The 16573-nt window shown below is 36.5% G+C and overlaps 2 protein-coding genes, 1 long non-coding RNA gene and 1 pseudogene across 3 annotated transcripts; 1 reads left to right on the top strand and 3 right to left on the bottom strand.

Moving 5' to 3' along the window:
* Positions 1 to 785: 785 nt before the first annotated feature.
* LOC127101231 (cyclin-dependent kinases regulatory subunit 1) lies at positions 786 to 3445 on the bottom strand. The gene is made up of 4 exons (XM_051038591.1): positions 3310 to 3445; positions 3113 to 3204; positions 2946 to 3006; positions 786 to 1149 (listed from the first exon to the last, which is right to left on the bottom strand). The coding sequence occupies exons 2-4, from the start codon at positions 3163 to 3165 to the stop codon at positions 997 to 999; spliced, it is 267 nt and encodes an 88-aa protein (XP_050894548.1). The 5' UTR covers positions 3166 to 3204; positions 3310 to 3445; the 3' UTR covers positions 786 to 996.
* Positions 3446 to 7982: 4537 nt separating this feature from the next.
* On the top strand, positions 7983 to 9760 carry LOC127101230 (uncharacterized). The gene is made up of 2 exons (XR_007794589.1): positions 7983 to 8402; positions 9230 to 9760. It is a non-coding gene; the product is annotated as an uncharacterized LOC127101230 (long non-coding RNA).
* Positions 9761 to 10043: 283 nt separating this feature from the next.
* On the bottom strand, positions 10044 to 12772 carry LOC127103598 (probable 2-carboxy-D-arabinitol-1-phosphatase; annotated as a pseudogene).
* A 1388-nt stretch (positions 12773 to 14160) lies between these two features.
* Positions 14161 to 16104, bottom strand: LOC127103597 (uncharacterized). Its single transcript, XM_051040852.1, has 2 exons — positions 15967 to 16104; positions 14161 to 14934 (listed from the first exon to the last, which is right to left on the bottom strand). The coding sequence occupies exons 1-2, from the start codon at positions 16102 to 16104 to the stop codon at positions 14161 to 14163; spliced, it is 912 nt and encodes a 303-aa protein (XP_050896809.1).
* Between the last annotated feature and the right edge of the window lie 469 nt (positions 16105 to 16573).

Here is a 16573-nt window from a genome sequence, read left to right as displayed (position 1 = left end):
AGTTATATAGTTAATTATTAAATGAAAATCAAAATTTTCAAAATGAACCAGCCTTTGTCAAACTAAAATTTATAAGCTTCGGGAAAAAAAAGTATATCTAAACAACAATGAAAAAGTATATCAACAAAATTGAATCAAGAGCTAGAGAGCTATGTGTGTGTTTGGTTTTGCGACAAATTTGAGTGAAAGTTACAAACTTGGTATGAGAGCAAATTTTAATTAAAAAATTACGTTTAAATCCTGTTTAAGTTTAAAAGCTACAAATTTAAAATTTTAGTAGAATTAATTCTTGAAGCGATACTTAAATAAAATCAAACCGATCAAAATCAATTTTACTTATTTATATTCATTTTGATCTCTCAAGAATTGAACAACATTCCCATAGGCATTTTTTTAAAATTGCTTTCTCACTTTTTCACATGAATATCTCAGGTTGCCAATGTTAGAAGTTAGATTTTTAATTAACTAGCAACTAGACTTGTTATTTTATTAACATTGCACAATTGTTGAAGTTCCTCTTTAGTGGGGGCTATTATGACCTATAATTGGAGCTTTTCTTCTATCAATTGGTCCTTTCTTACATTGACCACTAAATCAAGTCTTTGTAAATTTCATTCAGAGCTAAAAAGAATGGGTCTTGGTAACTTAAAATCAAGAGACAGATAATTTGATTCTCCCAAATAACTACTTGAGTAAGGTAACCGTTTTTCTTAGAAGACTTTTATTTATCATAAAATAGTTAACAAAAAAGAATATTTAAGCAGTATATCACCACACAAACAAAATTCTTAAAATTTTGTTTTTAAGAATAGGAACTTGAAAATGTTTACAAGCGTTATAGGATATTAACGCAAAAACAAATGGATTATGCAAAAGATCACTGGAATAGAGTAACTAGCAGACTTCTATAATCCACCAGACAGTACACGAGAAGTACACCAAAAACAATAAAAAGCTTATAATATTGTATCCATTTGAGTTTCAGAAGTTAAAATATCACTTAACAAGCATGCTTTGCTGTGCCTGGTTATCCTGCTGCTGCTGATAATTCAGAGGCCTCCTGAAAAGCATAATGTGTGGCTCAGGACGATGAATAGCATAATGAACCCAGCCACGGCTCTGCTGAACACCAATAGCACGCCACTCGTTCTGTGTGATTAAACCAATGTTAGTAATTAAACATTCTAAACAACATCACTTAGAAGCATTACAGAAATAGTTTTAGCTTAACATTACATGATGACAGATTGACAGTCACAGAACAACCCTAAAAGTTAACTGATACAACAACTCATGATAGAAAATGTTCAATAACCAAATTTTATTGTGTAACAATTTGAACAAAAACCATAGACTATTTCTTTGATTTGAGGCATAGAATTGCAAAAAATTGACTCTGGTTGAACTGATTTTGTAAAACTAATTTGGTGTTCACATGATGGTTAATTGCACTGTAAATTTGTATACAAAAATCATGTTTACAAGCAAAAACACAAACCCTAGCTTTAGCTTAGAATCAATCCTATATCAAAATCAAGTATAATCTAGAACTCTCAAACATGCCAAAATCAAATTTAAGTTTTCAGAATCTCTTTGGGTAATTCGGTATTCACGTGATGGTTAATTGAGTAAATTTGTATACAAAATCAAGTTTACAAGCAAAAACCACAAACCCTAGCTTTAGCTTAGAATCAATCCTATATCAAAAACAATTATAATCTAGAGCTCTCAAACATGCCAAAATCCAATTTAAGTTTTTAGAATCTCTAGGCTCTCTCAAAAAAGAACCCAAACATGTACAAAGTAATATTCATTTATCAATTACCACAACAAACTAAATAATCATTTATCAAACAATATTATTATAATCTAGAACTCTCAAACATGACAAAATCCAATTTAAGTTTTCAAAATCCAATTCAGAATCTCTTTGGGCTCTCTCAAAAATGAACTCAAACATTTACAAAGTAGTAATATTCATTTATCAAACTACTGTTATAATCTAGAACACTCAAACATGCAAATATCCAATTTAAGTTTTCAAAATCCCTTTGTGCCCTCTCAAAAGTAAACACAAACATGCACAAAGTAATATTCACTTATCAACTCGCACAACAAAATAAACCATCAATTATCAAACTAGAGCTCTCAAACATGCCAAAATCCAATTTAAGTTTTTAGAATCTCTAGGCTCTCTCAAAAAAGAACCCAAACATGTACAAAGTAATATTCATTTATCAATTACCACAACAAACTAAATAATCATTTATCAAACAATATTATTATAATCTAGAACTCTCAAACATGACAAAATCCAATTTAAGTTTTCAAAATCCAATTCAGAATCTCTTTGGGCTCTCTCAAAAATGAACTCAAACATTTACAAAGTAGTAATATTCATTTATCAAACTACTGTTATAATCTAGAACACTCAAACATGCAAATATCCAATTTAAGTTTTCAAAATCCCTTTGTGCCCTCTCAAAAGTAAACACAAACATGCACAAAGTAATATTCACTTATCAACTCGCACAACAAAATAAACCATCAATTATCAAACTATAATCTAGAACCCTCAAATATGCAAAAATTCAATCATGTTTTCAGAATCCCTTTGTGCACTTTCAAAAGTAAACCCAAACATGCACAAAGTAATACTCACTTATCATCAACACAACAAAATAAAACAACCATTCATCAAAACCAGTGCATCTTTTACGGACTTAAACCAATATTAAATCAACAAAATAATAAGATATTGACATCAATTTTACAACAAAAGATTGAAATAAAACAAATTCATAACAATTTCTTCAGCATAAAACGAATTTCAGTAAACCAAACACATAACCATAGATCAGCCAAAAACTGATTAAATAATCACAAAAACCACAACAACAACAACAAAAATCAAACAAAAAAAGCGCCTATTCTTAATTGCTTACTTCAGAGAGAAGCCGATTCTTAGGAAGCAATTTAGCAACTTCAGGAGGCAGAACAACATGCCTGTAAAAAAAATCGAGATCACAAAATATTCAATAAAAACTAGGTTAATCAATAACGAAGAAGAAAAACAAAATCAATTAGACAAAATTCAGAAAAGTGTCGATACCTATACTCATAATTATCATCAAAATACTTCTCAGAGTACTGGATCTGACCCATGCTTCAGAAACTAGGGTTTGTGAGTAGCTCGATTTGAATCTGAAAAAAAAACAGTAAGTAAAATAAACATGCGATTTCTTATTGAAGTTGAAATTGAAGAAAAATAAAAATAAGAGAGAGAGGGAAAAGCGATTCGGAACGAACCTGAAGAGTGAGAAAGTGAGAATTGAAAATGAGAGTTCAGAGGGTGGAAAGAGGGAATATATTGCGAATTTGTTTGAGGGTGTGAAAAGGAGAAAACGGTAAATTCCTAATTATACTGATACGAAAAGGAGTGTTTTTCGTTTTTCTGAGAGTAATTTAGGTTTTATTAACGGCTAATTAAGGAGATTTTTGAATTTTTTTTTTTTCATTTCAAATTTGTGTTTTGCTATTTTCCCGCTTTACAAACGATTTTCTAGATACTCGGTGTGTAAAGAAATATGACGAAAAGGTAAATAAAAAATTCAAACCCCCAACGGTCTTTTTATTTTGAGATATTTTGTTTGGGAGAGCGGAATGAATTATTGTCGCCTTTCTTTCAGGTAGCAATGAAAATATTTAAGTTGTTCAATTTTTAAAGCTTTCCTATTAGAAAGGGTAACATATTTCTGATAAAAAATAATTTTGTCAAATTTTTCTATCAATAGAAAAACAAAACTGCACCATTGAAGTTTAGAATTTGTGGTTGATATTATAATCGGTTTTGTTTAGATTATTAGTTTTGAGATAAAAAATTATTTTTGATCAAAAAATAAAATTATATAGTATATGATTTGGTTTTGTTTTGATGAATAATATTAAAAATTATTTTGGATCAAAATTAGTTTGGTTTATTTTGGATTATTTTTTTAGTTTTTTTAATTAAAATTAACTATTATAGTTAAAAATTGCAGAGTAAAACAAATATGTTGGGGAGAAATTTTTTTAATATCAAAATTACAAATTGTGTTTTTTATTAGTATCATAGAAATGCATTAAAGTAATATATTTAATATGAAGAATAACATGTAATATATTGAAATTCTTGATATTAGGTTATAAATTTAACATATTTATTGCTTTGTTGCAGAATTAGAAAGGGAGAAGATCATGGAAGTTATGATGGAACGAAACTTCGTAAGCGATTCAGTGATGTGGTTTTTTGGATCAAAGGTTATGATCATTATGCATCTTGAAATGGAGTTGTTGATCTTGAACTGATGTCACTAATGTCACTAATCTCTGGTACGGCGGATCTAGAGGGGTGTCTACATAGTTAGCACTCAAACGTTTAAGTTAGTTTAGAGTTTAAGATAATCATAGTATGAGTGGAGATTAGATTTTATGTACTTGAAAACCCTTAGAATTGTATTTATAATTTGGACTCAATTGAGCGGGCGAGATGAGTGGGCATGATCTTATTGGGCCTTCGGCCAACCCAAAACAATTGCTCCCAAGACTCTCGGGTACTCTGATGTCGGGGGAGTCTTTTAGCAGTTGTGGTCAACCTTCAGGAATAGTTATTCATGCGTCGGCAGACATGCAGTGCTTTGAATTTGCCAAAGAGTGATGGGGGAATATAAGCAGTCACATCATTGAAACGTTTCGTCGTTTTTCTCTATACGTGTGACCTAAAAAGGTAGAGAATGGTGTGACATTGCTTACTGTGCACTTGAGTTTGGTTGTGTTTCCAAGGTGGAATATGGTCGTTGATCTGCACTTGCTTCTTTCTTTCAATATGATATGTTCGATTGCCTTTGCCTACATAAGGGTAGAGGAAATTTGGGGAAATTCCTGCAACCTTTTAGATTGACTTTCTCTTATTTCGTTTGAGTTTCTCCCTCTTCTCTAAGAGCATTTTTCCTGGAGTAACCATCATCACGTATTCAAAGCTTCCAAGCTTCAACCTTCAATCTTCCCATATGTTTCTTTGCTTTTGATGTCACACTTCAAGATACCTTCTTCCAACTAAAAAAATGTCTTAAAGCATTTACTGTCTCTTTCTTAAAATGAGTGATAACCATATATCTTATAGTGTGATTCAGAAGGTAGCACTTCTTCTTCGAAAAGGGGAATAGAATTTGAATCACATTCCCTTTCTTTTGTCAATGGGGATTTTAAATCGGGGATCATCTCTCTGATTGATGACTCTGAAATGGTAGGAGTGTCTAGGGAGTCCTTTTTTGAAAGAGCTTTTCTCAGTGATTCTTTAGAGGTTCTGCTTTCGGGGAAAGTCGGTGGGGTGAGGATCCTATTGAGAAACAGATGCCTCCCATTGTCTGGATCGAGGGAGAAATAGAAATTGCCCGACAAATAAGGGAACGTGTCAGTGAATTTGTCTGGCTCTATTTGAGAATGATCGATCGGGAGCCTTGGCATGTTGAAATTACGGGTCATTTGGAGGATTGGGGAAAATCTAATGTTGTATCTTGGATCGAAGTCGATGATCACTTTAAAGCTGATGAATTGGACCAAAAAGGGCTTTGGCTAGTCAAGCCAAGTAACGCCAACAAATAATATTATCAAATGTGTTGGGGACTCTTTCCCTTTTGAACATTATTGTTACTATAGAAAATGTTGATATTATGGTCGACGACCCATCGGACTAGTCAATTCTTCCAGTAGATCTGGTAGTGAGTGAAGCTACGTGAAAAATACCTGAGCGCATCGCACTCTCAAAGATACAACAGAGTCACCATCGAACTTTATTTATTCCCAAAGGAAAGGGAAAACATCGATAAAACCTGGGGAAAAGAGAAATGGGTAAGGAAGTCGGTTATGCAAGGGGAAGGTATTAGCACCCCTAACATCCATGGTACTCCATGGGAACCGTTTTGAATGTTCTTTACAAGAATAGGTGTTATTATCTGAAGATTACATGCGAAAAGGGAAATAGGGGTTAATAGATGGATGTGAAAAAGGTGAGAAATAGATAAATATGCTCGCCAAGGATTTGGGCCCTCGTGCCTACGTATCCTCATTCGTGCAATGGGGAAATCAGAGCTTCGTAGTTCGTGGAACTAGGATAAATGCGTTAGTTTTTTTAGTGGATGGTATAAACGTTCGCGTTCTACTATCGACTAGCTTGTATGCTCGAGCATGGGAGCTTTAAGCGTCTGTCTGTTTGTAGTAGAATGGATGCACTCGGATCGCACTCTAACAGTAAAACATTGTTTGCTCGTACATGGAGGCTTAAACTTCGTTCACGGTAGAACGGAAGTAACACGTCCTTTCTAAAAAGGTTTTAAACTAAAAATGAAGCCTAAAGGCAAAAATGAGTTTGATGAGGTGAGTTTGCTTTTATTCTGAAATGAGAGTCATGATTCGAATCGTACTAAAGTTTATGAATGGAGATGAATACAGTGAGCAATTGGGTGATTCGTCCCACACCCAAAGATATCCATAATGGGGGTAGGAATTCTCCAGTCCTATTCCTTCTCCATTGCTTAAGGCTTGTATCGTACAATCCTAATCGTAAGGTTAATTGTTTTTAAGTTTATTTACAAAATGGTTTTTGTTTTACTGGGAGAACAAAAGGATAGAAAGTTAAACCCTGGAAGGTGGAAGTCTGATCTTCATTTTGATCTTTAATCTGTGCAGAGAGACTTATCAATCATTTGATTTAAATTGCACTAAAGTCTATGAATAGAGGTGAATACGATGAGCATTGGGTCATTCGTCCCATAGCCAAAGATATCTAGAATGGGGGTAGGAATCCTCCAGTCTCATTCCTTCTCTATTACTTAAGGCTCATGACATGCGATTTGCATCATAATCAATGAGTGTCGAAGTTGAACTTCCTTGCAGCTTCCCATGATGAAGGGTTGTCTTTGAAGAATGGTGAAAGGCTTATCAATCAACTTGAATCGAGTTGTGTTAAAGCCTATGAATAGAGGTGAATACGATGAGCAAACGGGTCATTTGTCCTGCACCTAAAGATATTTAGAATGGGGGTAGGAATTCTCCAGTCTCATTCTTTCTCTATTACTTAAGACTCATGGCACACAACTTGACTCATGATTAACAAGTGTTGAGTTTGACCTTTGTAGTGCTTGAATAGTAGTATTGTCTTGTATTGATTTGAATTGCTTGAATTCTTGATCTTGATCTTTGAGTCTCGATTGAAGTTGGAGATCCAGTATCCAGCATATCTTGATCACAAAGACTTGATTTATCAATTGATCAAAGGTCTTTTTATCACTTAACTAAGTTTGGGAAATTAAGCACAGTCAAAGGATTTAGTCGATCAAAGCGTACTTTAACCAACTTAATCGGTGGGGAAAAATTATTTAAAGTTGAATACAACTATCTAAAGAATTAATGATTTGTTGGAATTAATTCTAAGTCCTAAAACTACGGGAACATGCAAAATTAGACTATTTCTACATCTAGGGGCAAAATAGTCAGTATTCACAATTATGGTTATTGAATTAAAATTCTAATCATATCAATCTCAATTAATATCAATTAAATTCCAAACAAGTCTAATTTCTAAAATTCAATTAAATTCTACCATTAATCCAATTTCTAACCAAAGTTAATATTCCTAAAAATTCTATTTAAATCTAATTCCTAAAACAATATTCTAAAATTTTAATTCTAACTAACCAAATCTAATTAACTTTCTAATCAAATCCTAAAACTCACATAATTATCCTAAATCCCTAATTAAGATTCTAAATACTTCTAATTAATCATAAACTAAACCATAATCTAACTAACAAGAGGATCCACCAAAAAGACTAAAGAAAAACATAAATGGGCCAAGAATAATGATTCTGGCCCAAGGAATGAATTGTGGAGGTGCAGGCCCACAATGGGGGGTGTTGATAGCAAGAAAGGATGGGCCAGGAATCCCAAAGCACAATAAGGCCACATGCGAGTGGGGATCACAAAAAAACACGTGCCGAAAATCAAATTCAAAAGCCAAAAGTGGGGAGCACGGAACTCTGGCTTCCTCCGCTGTGTCGGAGATCACCTTCGGCGAAGATGGAGCTCTAATGCCTAAAACAAACACATCATCTCCTTTACCTCCTCAGCCTGGTTTCGAAAATCTCAACGAAATGGTCTAATTCTTCCTTAGCATCCTGAATCGAAGAAGAGAAGCCAAAAGCCCTCAATCTGAGAAACAAAATTAAATCACGCTCCTTCAGAGTCAAAGCCCTAGGGGTTAGGGATTTGAATCCCCTACTCCTACTCTATATCCAGGTAACCAGTATGAGGCAAAATGATGAAGTCAATGGAACTTACCGATGCGGAGGTCGCCGGAATTCCAGGTACGTTACTCCAAGTTCTCAAATCCTTCTCCTCTTCGTCTCAGAATTATTTTTCTTCTTCACTTTTCTTCTTCTGAAGTGTGAAACGGTTCCGTGAATTTGAGCGAACGAGTGAGGTGATGGAGATTGAAGCTCAACTGGTTAGAGCTTCTGATGTCGAAGCTCTAGAAGTTTCAATGGTTCATAGTGTGTGGTGAGGGATATGGATGAGTTTTTAGAATCACGTCTCCAAAAAAGTGAATGAGGGTGAGGGATGAATTTATAGAGAGGGAAGAGATTAACAAAATGGGGCAGTCCGAGTAGCTTCGTTAGGGCAGTGGTTACCGTTAGTAAAATTGGAAGGGAATTCAGTTGGATGTTAGAGTTTTGTTAAGGTTCTATTAATTGTAGCTAGCTATTTGAATTAGGAGTTAGTTAGGTTGTTGTCAACATGAGTCGGATTAATTGAGTTAGTACCTGAAGTTATTTAATGGTTTCTGTTAGGTTAGTCAATCCTTTGTTAATTGAGCTGGATTATGTTAATGAAATGGAGATTGCTGAACTTGGATGATTGAAATGCTTGGTTGATGGGATATGGGTGAATTATAACACCTACTGTTATTAACGAAATGCTAGAGAACAGTCTTGGTTATGGACTATCAATTGAAGTGTTGTTCCATGTTAGCTATGATAAAAATTTGCTGTGAAGTGGATGCACGGTTAATTAGTAAACGGTCTCTATCATGTTAGACTGAACTGTTTTGCTGTCGTGGATTTCTGGTAGATGTTAAATGTCACTAATATGCAGGTGAAGTATTTGGCTTGATTTTCGTGTTTCTCTTGTGCAGGTTAATCATTTGTTGAAAGTTACTTTGGATTGGCTGCTATGTTTTTGGATGTTATACATGTTGTGGTCAGGCACTGCTCCATGTACTCTGGTTCGGGTTTGAGTTTGTCACTGTGTTTGGCCTTTGGTTCACAGGCCACTGATGTTGTGGGAGCCCTGTCGATCTGCAGTATAATAGAATCACTCTTAAAATGTGACCATGTGTACCGAACTTTCCAGCTTCATGAGAGGAAAGTTAGAACAAAGTAGTAAGGTCCGGTTGACTGCTGGATGTAGTAACGGAAAGCTCTCGCATTGCTGCAATTGTTGACTCCAATTTGCTACTAGATTCTTTTCCTCAGCCATGGAGCGGAATTGGAGGGAGTAGCGAAAGAAAAGCGGTGTTGAGGATTAATGGTGGTGTTCGCTACAAATTGGTCATTTTTGCAGCATGTCAACTCAATGTTCATTTTAAATGTATTACGTATGGAAACTTTTGCGGCAATTGCATTGTCGTATTTCCTGCATTATGATCGAAATGGTTTGTTGGCTATTTTTGTTTTGTTCAGCTTTTGTTTGGTAAACTGCCTCTTGCATTTAGAACCACCTTCTCAAGGCCCATGCCAGGATTCAGTTGTTTATCAGCATAGGGAACATGTTCAATTTTTTATTCCTTAGGAGTTCCTGAACTAGATTGATCAGCATCCACCTTGCGTTTTAACTTAATATACTTTCTGGTACCTTCACTTGTTTTGTGAAAAAGTGAATGGTTTGTTACTGTGCAGGAAAACAGAGTTGTTGAATTTGTCTCGACACTAACATCAAGCTTTTGGGCATTAACATTTTCCCCCAGTTCTCTGATTATTTGGGATAGGGGATGCAATTGTTTTGGATTGTTTAAATATAGTTTCAATATTAAGGTTCTCCCTCTGCTTCATCTCAACATAGCGTGGCACAAGAGTCAGCGCCAAGCAACCTGTAGCTTTCTTGTATCTGGGAAATGGTCACGGCTGTCTCAATACAAGATTTGTTAGGACTGCTAATTATGGAACTCACTTTCAAATCAAGAAGTAGCTATGCAGATTTCTGAGACTGTATAACACCAAGCATGTTCAATGGTTGATCAACAAAAAAAATAAAATCGTCCTCTGAATTTCTCTGAGTAGATCCATCACAAACGAGTATGATCTGCTTGCTTGCCTCTCTACCTCCATATTTCCCTCCGGCAACAGGCAAACCATGGGTTTGGTTTAAGCGGTTAAGGAAAATGTGGGGAGAGTCGCCCTCCGGTCTTGGAGTGAAGTTCAGCACACTTACAACACAGTTGCTCTGAAGTAAAATTCTGAAGTACTCTGCCTCCAGACCAAATGATGTGGCAACGAGAGCCTGATTAACAACATTGTGGGTAACGACAAGAACAAGCCTGCTATCATGAGCTAGAATTTTAGTCCAGCAGTTCCTAGCACGATCCCACAACTCTCTCACAGGATAATGATCATCAATGACGAAATTCACAGGATCCACCTGCCATTGATGAAAGGCTGAACCGAATCTCACTTTTCCCCTGCCCTTCAACAGACCTTGAAAGGAGTACAAGTCAATTTCTCTTAGATCGATCTCAAGAATAATCATTTGTTGGTGAGGTCCCCAAATGATTTCAGTTGTTTTCTTTGATCGAGCCAAAGGATTGGCGAAACAAACGTCGAAGTTGTTGTCGGCGAGCATTTGGCGGGAAATCTCAGCCTGAGACTCACCTTTCTTGGTTAGAACAGGGAAATCAGTACTACCTTGAATTCTTCCTTCGACGTGTTATGTCCGTGCCTAACCAAAATCACTCTCTTCGACGCTTTCAATGGAGGGAACCAGAGCGAATTTGATTTCTCATCTATATCCTGAACATTACTGTGATTTCATTGAACGACGAAGCATTTGGTTGTAGAATGGAAAGAATGATCGTGAATTTTTATTGAAAGCATATATATATATATATATATATATTTCACTTTTTCAATTTCGTGTGTATGATTGTCGTTGAAATGTAGTATTGTAATGGTTTATGGATAAAAAAATGGTTGAAATGTAGCTTCAAAATTCCCAAGCTTTATTGGAAATGAAAGTGTGAAATATTTACGTATTAAAAAATGGTTGAAATGTAATGTATTTTGGGAATTGAATTAGCAATTGAATGGAAGTTTGAATAGTGTAATGGATCGAGGTTCGGGTTTAGAATGATTTACAATGAAAAGTGGTTTAATGGGCTTTTTTTTTACTTGTTTCTCTTTTGTTGAAACAAATCGTGTGACATATATCCGTTTGATTAAAAAGGGTTGTGACTGTCTCGTTCCTCTGTTGGTGAGGGACAACCATTTGGAATTTGTAGTTTCCGACCTCTCGTGAGGGGTAAAAATGTGGTTGATCCTCGGATAGAACACTCCTCTCTTCTTTGGAATTTGAACGAACGGTCAAATTAGCTGACGACTACCCTACCCGGTTTAAAATTGAGGGTTTTATGTATAGAAAGAAACTCCTACTCCTTGGCTCGAAAGGGTTGACTAGGGATTATCTTTCTTATATCTCCGGTGTTTGGGATTTCAAACAATGCCTTACATCATCATTCAGGTCTTATTCAAAAGCATACGTGTAGTGATCTCGTGTTTTTCAATTTCATCCTCCTTTTGATTTTGCTCAAACGAAAGTCAGATATTGCCAAAATAAAGTATGAGTGAACATGAATGGATTGCTTCAAAAATATGCATATTCATTTTAATATCATTATTATTCAAAAACAAATGAGTTTATTACAGATGAATGTTACAAATGATAATAGAGAAAATTACACATGAACATGATTGAACCAAACTAGTGACTGCTGGCGTAATCGGCCTCATCTTCAGATCCTCAGACTGAAATTATAGAGCTAGTAGCAGATACCCTGAAAATTTTCAAGGAGATCCTTCTCAACTTCTTCCCTCAGATGCAAACTCTTCAAATCTACCCTAGCTTCCACCTGCATTGATCACGACATTGCAGATGTGCCCTCCTATGGAGGCATGGGAATGTGCGCTATGTTCAGGCCTTGTGGTGTGAACACAATAACCCTAGAATCAATCAAGTCTTGTACCTTGTACTTGAAGATATTACAATTCTCGATCGAGTGCCCTGGCATCCCAGAGTGATACTCACAGCTAACGTTCATGTCATAATTTGGAGGAAGAGGTGTTGGAGGAGCCTTAGCTTCCCTCAGCTGCACCAACGAGCTAATAAACAACAGAGGTAAAAGTCGACCATACGACATGGGCACTGGGTCAAACTGCTTTGGAGGCCTTCTTGGTCCATGTCTTCCTTGCTGAGCAAAGTTCCACCGCTGATTTGGATACTGATTCGGCATTGGGTTCCCTTGCCTTGGTCGAGGCATAGGGAATGGTCGCTGATAAGAAGCCCTTGGAGGTACAAGACATGGATGAAATCCACGAGGTTGCTCTTGAGGTGGAGTGGGGTCAGGCATGTTCATCCGAGTGACCACTCCTGGAACAACAGTTGGCATGGAGTTGCCTTCCTTCCTCATCATTGACTACAAGATCTCCATGATCAAACTCATCTGAGTCTTCAGCTGGTTGATCTTAACCTTCATCGCTTCTTGATTTCTTCGTAGTTCCTCCATGGTAATCTGCGACATGCTTCTAGTTCAAGACAGTTATCGGGTAATCAGCTCTAATGGAAGTGGTCCTGTGAAGGTTCAAGCGATGACGAGTTTATTGGTTTCGAATTTATGAAATGCAATATGATGTATGAATGATGCGCATATGCAAAAATTTATTTTCATTGTTATTTTTTTTTTTTTTATTTCCAGGGAATCTTCGATATTCGTCTATTGTTACGAGCAATCATATGGTATAAAAGTAGAGATAGAAGGTAATGCCAAAATAAAGGGAAACAACACATTTTATTCAACATGAAAGAAATAACAGGTACATAATACGAACCAATAATCTGACCAGTGAGTTACAACATGATCGGCCTGAAGCCTCTGAAATACAACTCTACAAACAAAGACAAAGTGAAATACATCCCAAGGAGTGTCATGTGGAAATATAACATCATAAGCGTCTTCAAATAGCTTGGGCAGGTCTTCCAAGGCATGAACAACAAACTGAGCCAAACGGGCATGCCTATTATTCCAGTATTACGCATCCTTGACGAGGTTACGTAATAATGCATGATTAGGTCCATCTAGAAGATCCTGCAAGAAAGCTTCCTTCTGGTCTATAAGGACTTGAAGATGACGACTCTTCCTTTCCCACTGAGTGACCTATTGATCGAGCAACTTGGTACTTTCGAAGTTCTTGTGAGCTTGACTCTTCAGCTCCCAGATTTCTTCGAATCTCTTGTCCAAGTTGAACTGATGTTGAGACAGAGAAACTTCTAGCTTCTTAACCCGATTTTTCTCCTCTTTCATCTCCTTCTGGAAAGTCTCTAGCTGGCTTTACAACCTCTTGAGTTGATCCTGGCAGTTGATCTCTGTCTTGCACACTTTATACTGTGCTGCAGCAAGTTGTTTCCTCTTCACGGAAAGGCTTTGGATAGTACCCTTCAAAGCATCATCCACTTCCTTCTTTTGTGTTGTTCTTCCTAGATCTCTTTGGAGGTCTTGGCTGCTCGGTCCCTTTTCTGGTTGAGATTAAACTTCAGGTTCTCTTTCTCCAAGGTGAGCTTACCTAGGTTAGATCAGAGATCGACATTCTCTTTCTCTAACGCTTTGATAATCCCCTTGAGTTTGTCAACCTCTGAAATAGGAGCAACAATAGGCTCAACAGGCTTGATGATCATGGAAGTTTCAAGCGGAAATGACAATAAAAACTCTTTGACTCTCTCCTTAACCCACTGAGTGTAGGCTTCCTTCGCAATACAGTTCTTCTTTCCCAATTCGGCCCTTCCATAACGATGGATATCTCCCTAGGCTCGGATAATCCTCTTCTGGAACTTTGAGTTGTCAACCCCTTCAGACAAAATAAACTCCTCTAGAAGCTCAGAATCTGGCTTGTCTACTATAGAGTAGCCCAACTGGCGCAATGCTATCCTCGGGTTATAGTTAATTCCATCCTTTGTACCTATAAGGGGTATATTGGGGAAATTGCTACAATCCATGATGATCTCAACACCGTCGTAAACTCTAGAATACCAGAAGATGTCTTCAGCTGTGAGGGACATGATCCTTTCAGACCATTTCAAATTTCCCTCGTTGTCAACAAAAGGATCATTGTTGGGTAGATGCAAAATAAACCATTTATACAGCAGAGGGGTACAACACACGGTAGTCCCCTTCTTCTTCTCATTCCTCACGTGGATAAAATAGTATGTGTCAACAAGAAGAGTAGGAACGAGATTCTTGGCCATGAAGAGATAGATAGAAGCCAAGTCAGCAAAGTCTTCCATGTTAGGGAACAACACGATCCCATATATGATCAAAGAAAACATAGTGTTGAAGGCATCCCAACTCCTAGCTTCATCAAATGTAATAGCCTTATCAACCAGAAACTTCAAGGCAAACCCATGGGTCACACCCTTAGGTTTAAGATTGAGCTCCACCTCATTCTTCCCTATGTGAAGGATTTCAGCTAGATGTTGAGACTTGGGAAGTTCCTTTGTAGGGACAAAATGAGACTGATCCTTAATCTCAACCCCCAGAATGTGTGAATATTCCTCCAACGTAGGAGCCAACTGGTAATCCTAGAATATGAAGCATCTCAAAGGAGGATCATAGAACTGCACTAGAGTGTGAAGAGTTGTAATGTTGACCTCAATGTTAAGCATGCCTAGGAGATTTGTTGGTTCTAAGTGTTGGCAGCAATTTTGGTAAAACCTAGAGTGTTCACAAGTTGTCACAAGTATTGTCTTGACATAAGAAAACATGTACCTGCAGGATATTTAAAATAGGACTATGCAAGATTTTACTGAGATGTCAGACCCGATGTCATGACATCTGTATACAAAACATTCAGTCTGAATGTTATGTATTATGTGATTGGGTTTTTAATGCAAATCTATGTATGATTGAATACGCTATCAATCAGTAATTACAACTAGATTGACTTATTTTCCAAAGAGATATAATTAACTGCCATGAGAAGATATGAATGGAAAATAGTTTTAGGGTTTTATGATGTCCAAGCCCAGCCAAATACTTCTATAAAAAGGACATGGAAAACCTGATTTTATACACAAGAAATAACGAACGAAATATTGAGAGAGAATAAGGGTTTTAGTCTTGTGTGGTCATGTGAATTGTAAGCCATTCAATTCATCCATAGATGATTGAATTGGTCTGATTTTTGAGTTGTAATTTGTCACTCTAAGCTTTTAAGCATGAGTGTGTGTTTACTTGATTGAAGCTTTTAAGCAAGATCAAGTATGTGTCTTTGAAGAGTGTCTTCTTTTCATTGTATTTCTTGTTTTATATCACTACTGTGATTGAGGGGGAGTGAGTAGGATCTCATATCTAAGAGTTCTTAGGTAGAAGTCACATGGGTAGAGATTAGGTGAAAAGACTGTAACTTGAAGTTGTTTACTGAGAGTCTTTGAACTGATTCTATTTAGTGGATTTCCTTCCTTGCTTGGTAGCCCCCAGACGTAGGTGAGTTTGCACCGAACTGGGTTAACAATTGCTTGTGTCTCTTGCATTACTATTCTTTATTTTTATCCTGTTTGTATTATTCAGATATTAGTGTCGTGACATTACCTTCGACATCTCATATCTGATACCAGAATTTCAAGATTCCCATAGGCATCCTTGAACTTTTCTTTGTTGTTGAAAACTAGACGAGCTCCCAATCCTCTCAATGTCTTCAAAGAAGGTTCCACAAACTTGTAGCTATAAACACCTCTTCTAGTAGGATCCATTCTCTAATAATCACTCAAACAAAGACTTGTCTCTTGAATTCCCTAGAAATGTACATGCAAAAATTAATTTCAAAATGATGTAATGATATGCAAGCATCATAGATTCAACAGTTCAGTATAATCTGGATATTCTGAATAATCTGGCCGCATCACACGGTATAAGATCAAAGGTCCGACATGACCTAGACAGTCTGGATAACTTCAGCATGTAACTCAATACAGGGTCAACAATCTGACATGATCTGAGAAATCTGGATAATAACCTGTCCATGTAACTCAATATAGGATCAAAGGTCTGACGTATGTAAGAGATCAATGGTATGAAAGGTCTTGGTTTCCTGTATAAAAAAACCTAATAGCCCTTTTACAGGTGTGTACTAATCCTTAAAAGTGGTCCCTAAAAGGTCTCCCAGAGTCATCGAGTCAAATGAAAATACCCTGCCGTAGTGAATTCTCACAGGACAAAAGT

This window comes from Lathyrus oleraceus, chromosome 7 (assembly GCF_024323335.1).
Source record: "Lathyrus oleraceus cultivar Zhongwan6 chromosome 7, CAAS_Psat_ZW6_1.0, whole genome shotgun sequence".
Taxonomy (NCBI): domain Eukaryota; kingdom Viridiplantae; phylum Streptophyta; class Magnoliopsida; order Fabales; family Fabaceae; genus Lathyrus; species Lathyrus oleraceus.
The sequence above is the reverse complement of the archived record's forward strand: the minus strand, read 5'-3'. Positions and strand labels throughout refer to the sequence as shown.

What these genes read in the sequence shown, in the direction of transcription:
- LOC127101231 (XM_051038591.1), bottom strand. Translation starts at nt 3,165, where the DNA reads ATGGGTCAGATCCAGTACTCTGAGAAGTATTTTGATGATAATTATGAG. An exon ending in GATGATAATTATGAGTATAG is followed by an intron (nt 3,007 to 3,112) that starts GTATCGACACTT and finishes TTTTTTTTACAG; the next exon opens with GCATGTTGTTCTGCCTCCTG. An exon ending in AGAATCGGCTTCTCTCTGAA is followed by an intron (nt 1,150 to 2,945) that starts GTAAGCAATTAA and finishes TTAATCACACAG; the next exon opens with AACGAGTGGCGTGCTATTGG.
- LOC127103597 (XM_051040852.1), bottom strand. Translation starts at nt 16,104, where the DNA reads ATGGATCCTACTAGAAGAGGTGTTTATAGCTACAAGTTTGTGGAACCT. An exon ending in ATGGGAATCTTGAAATTCTG is followed by an intron (nt 14,935 to 15,966) that starts GTATCAGATATG and finishes TTCATATTCTAG; the next exon opens with GATTACCAGTTGGCTCCTAC.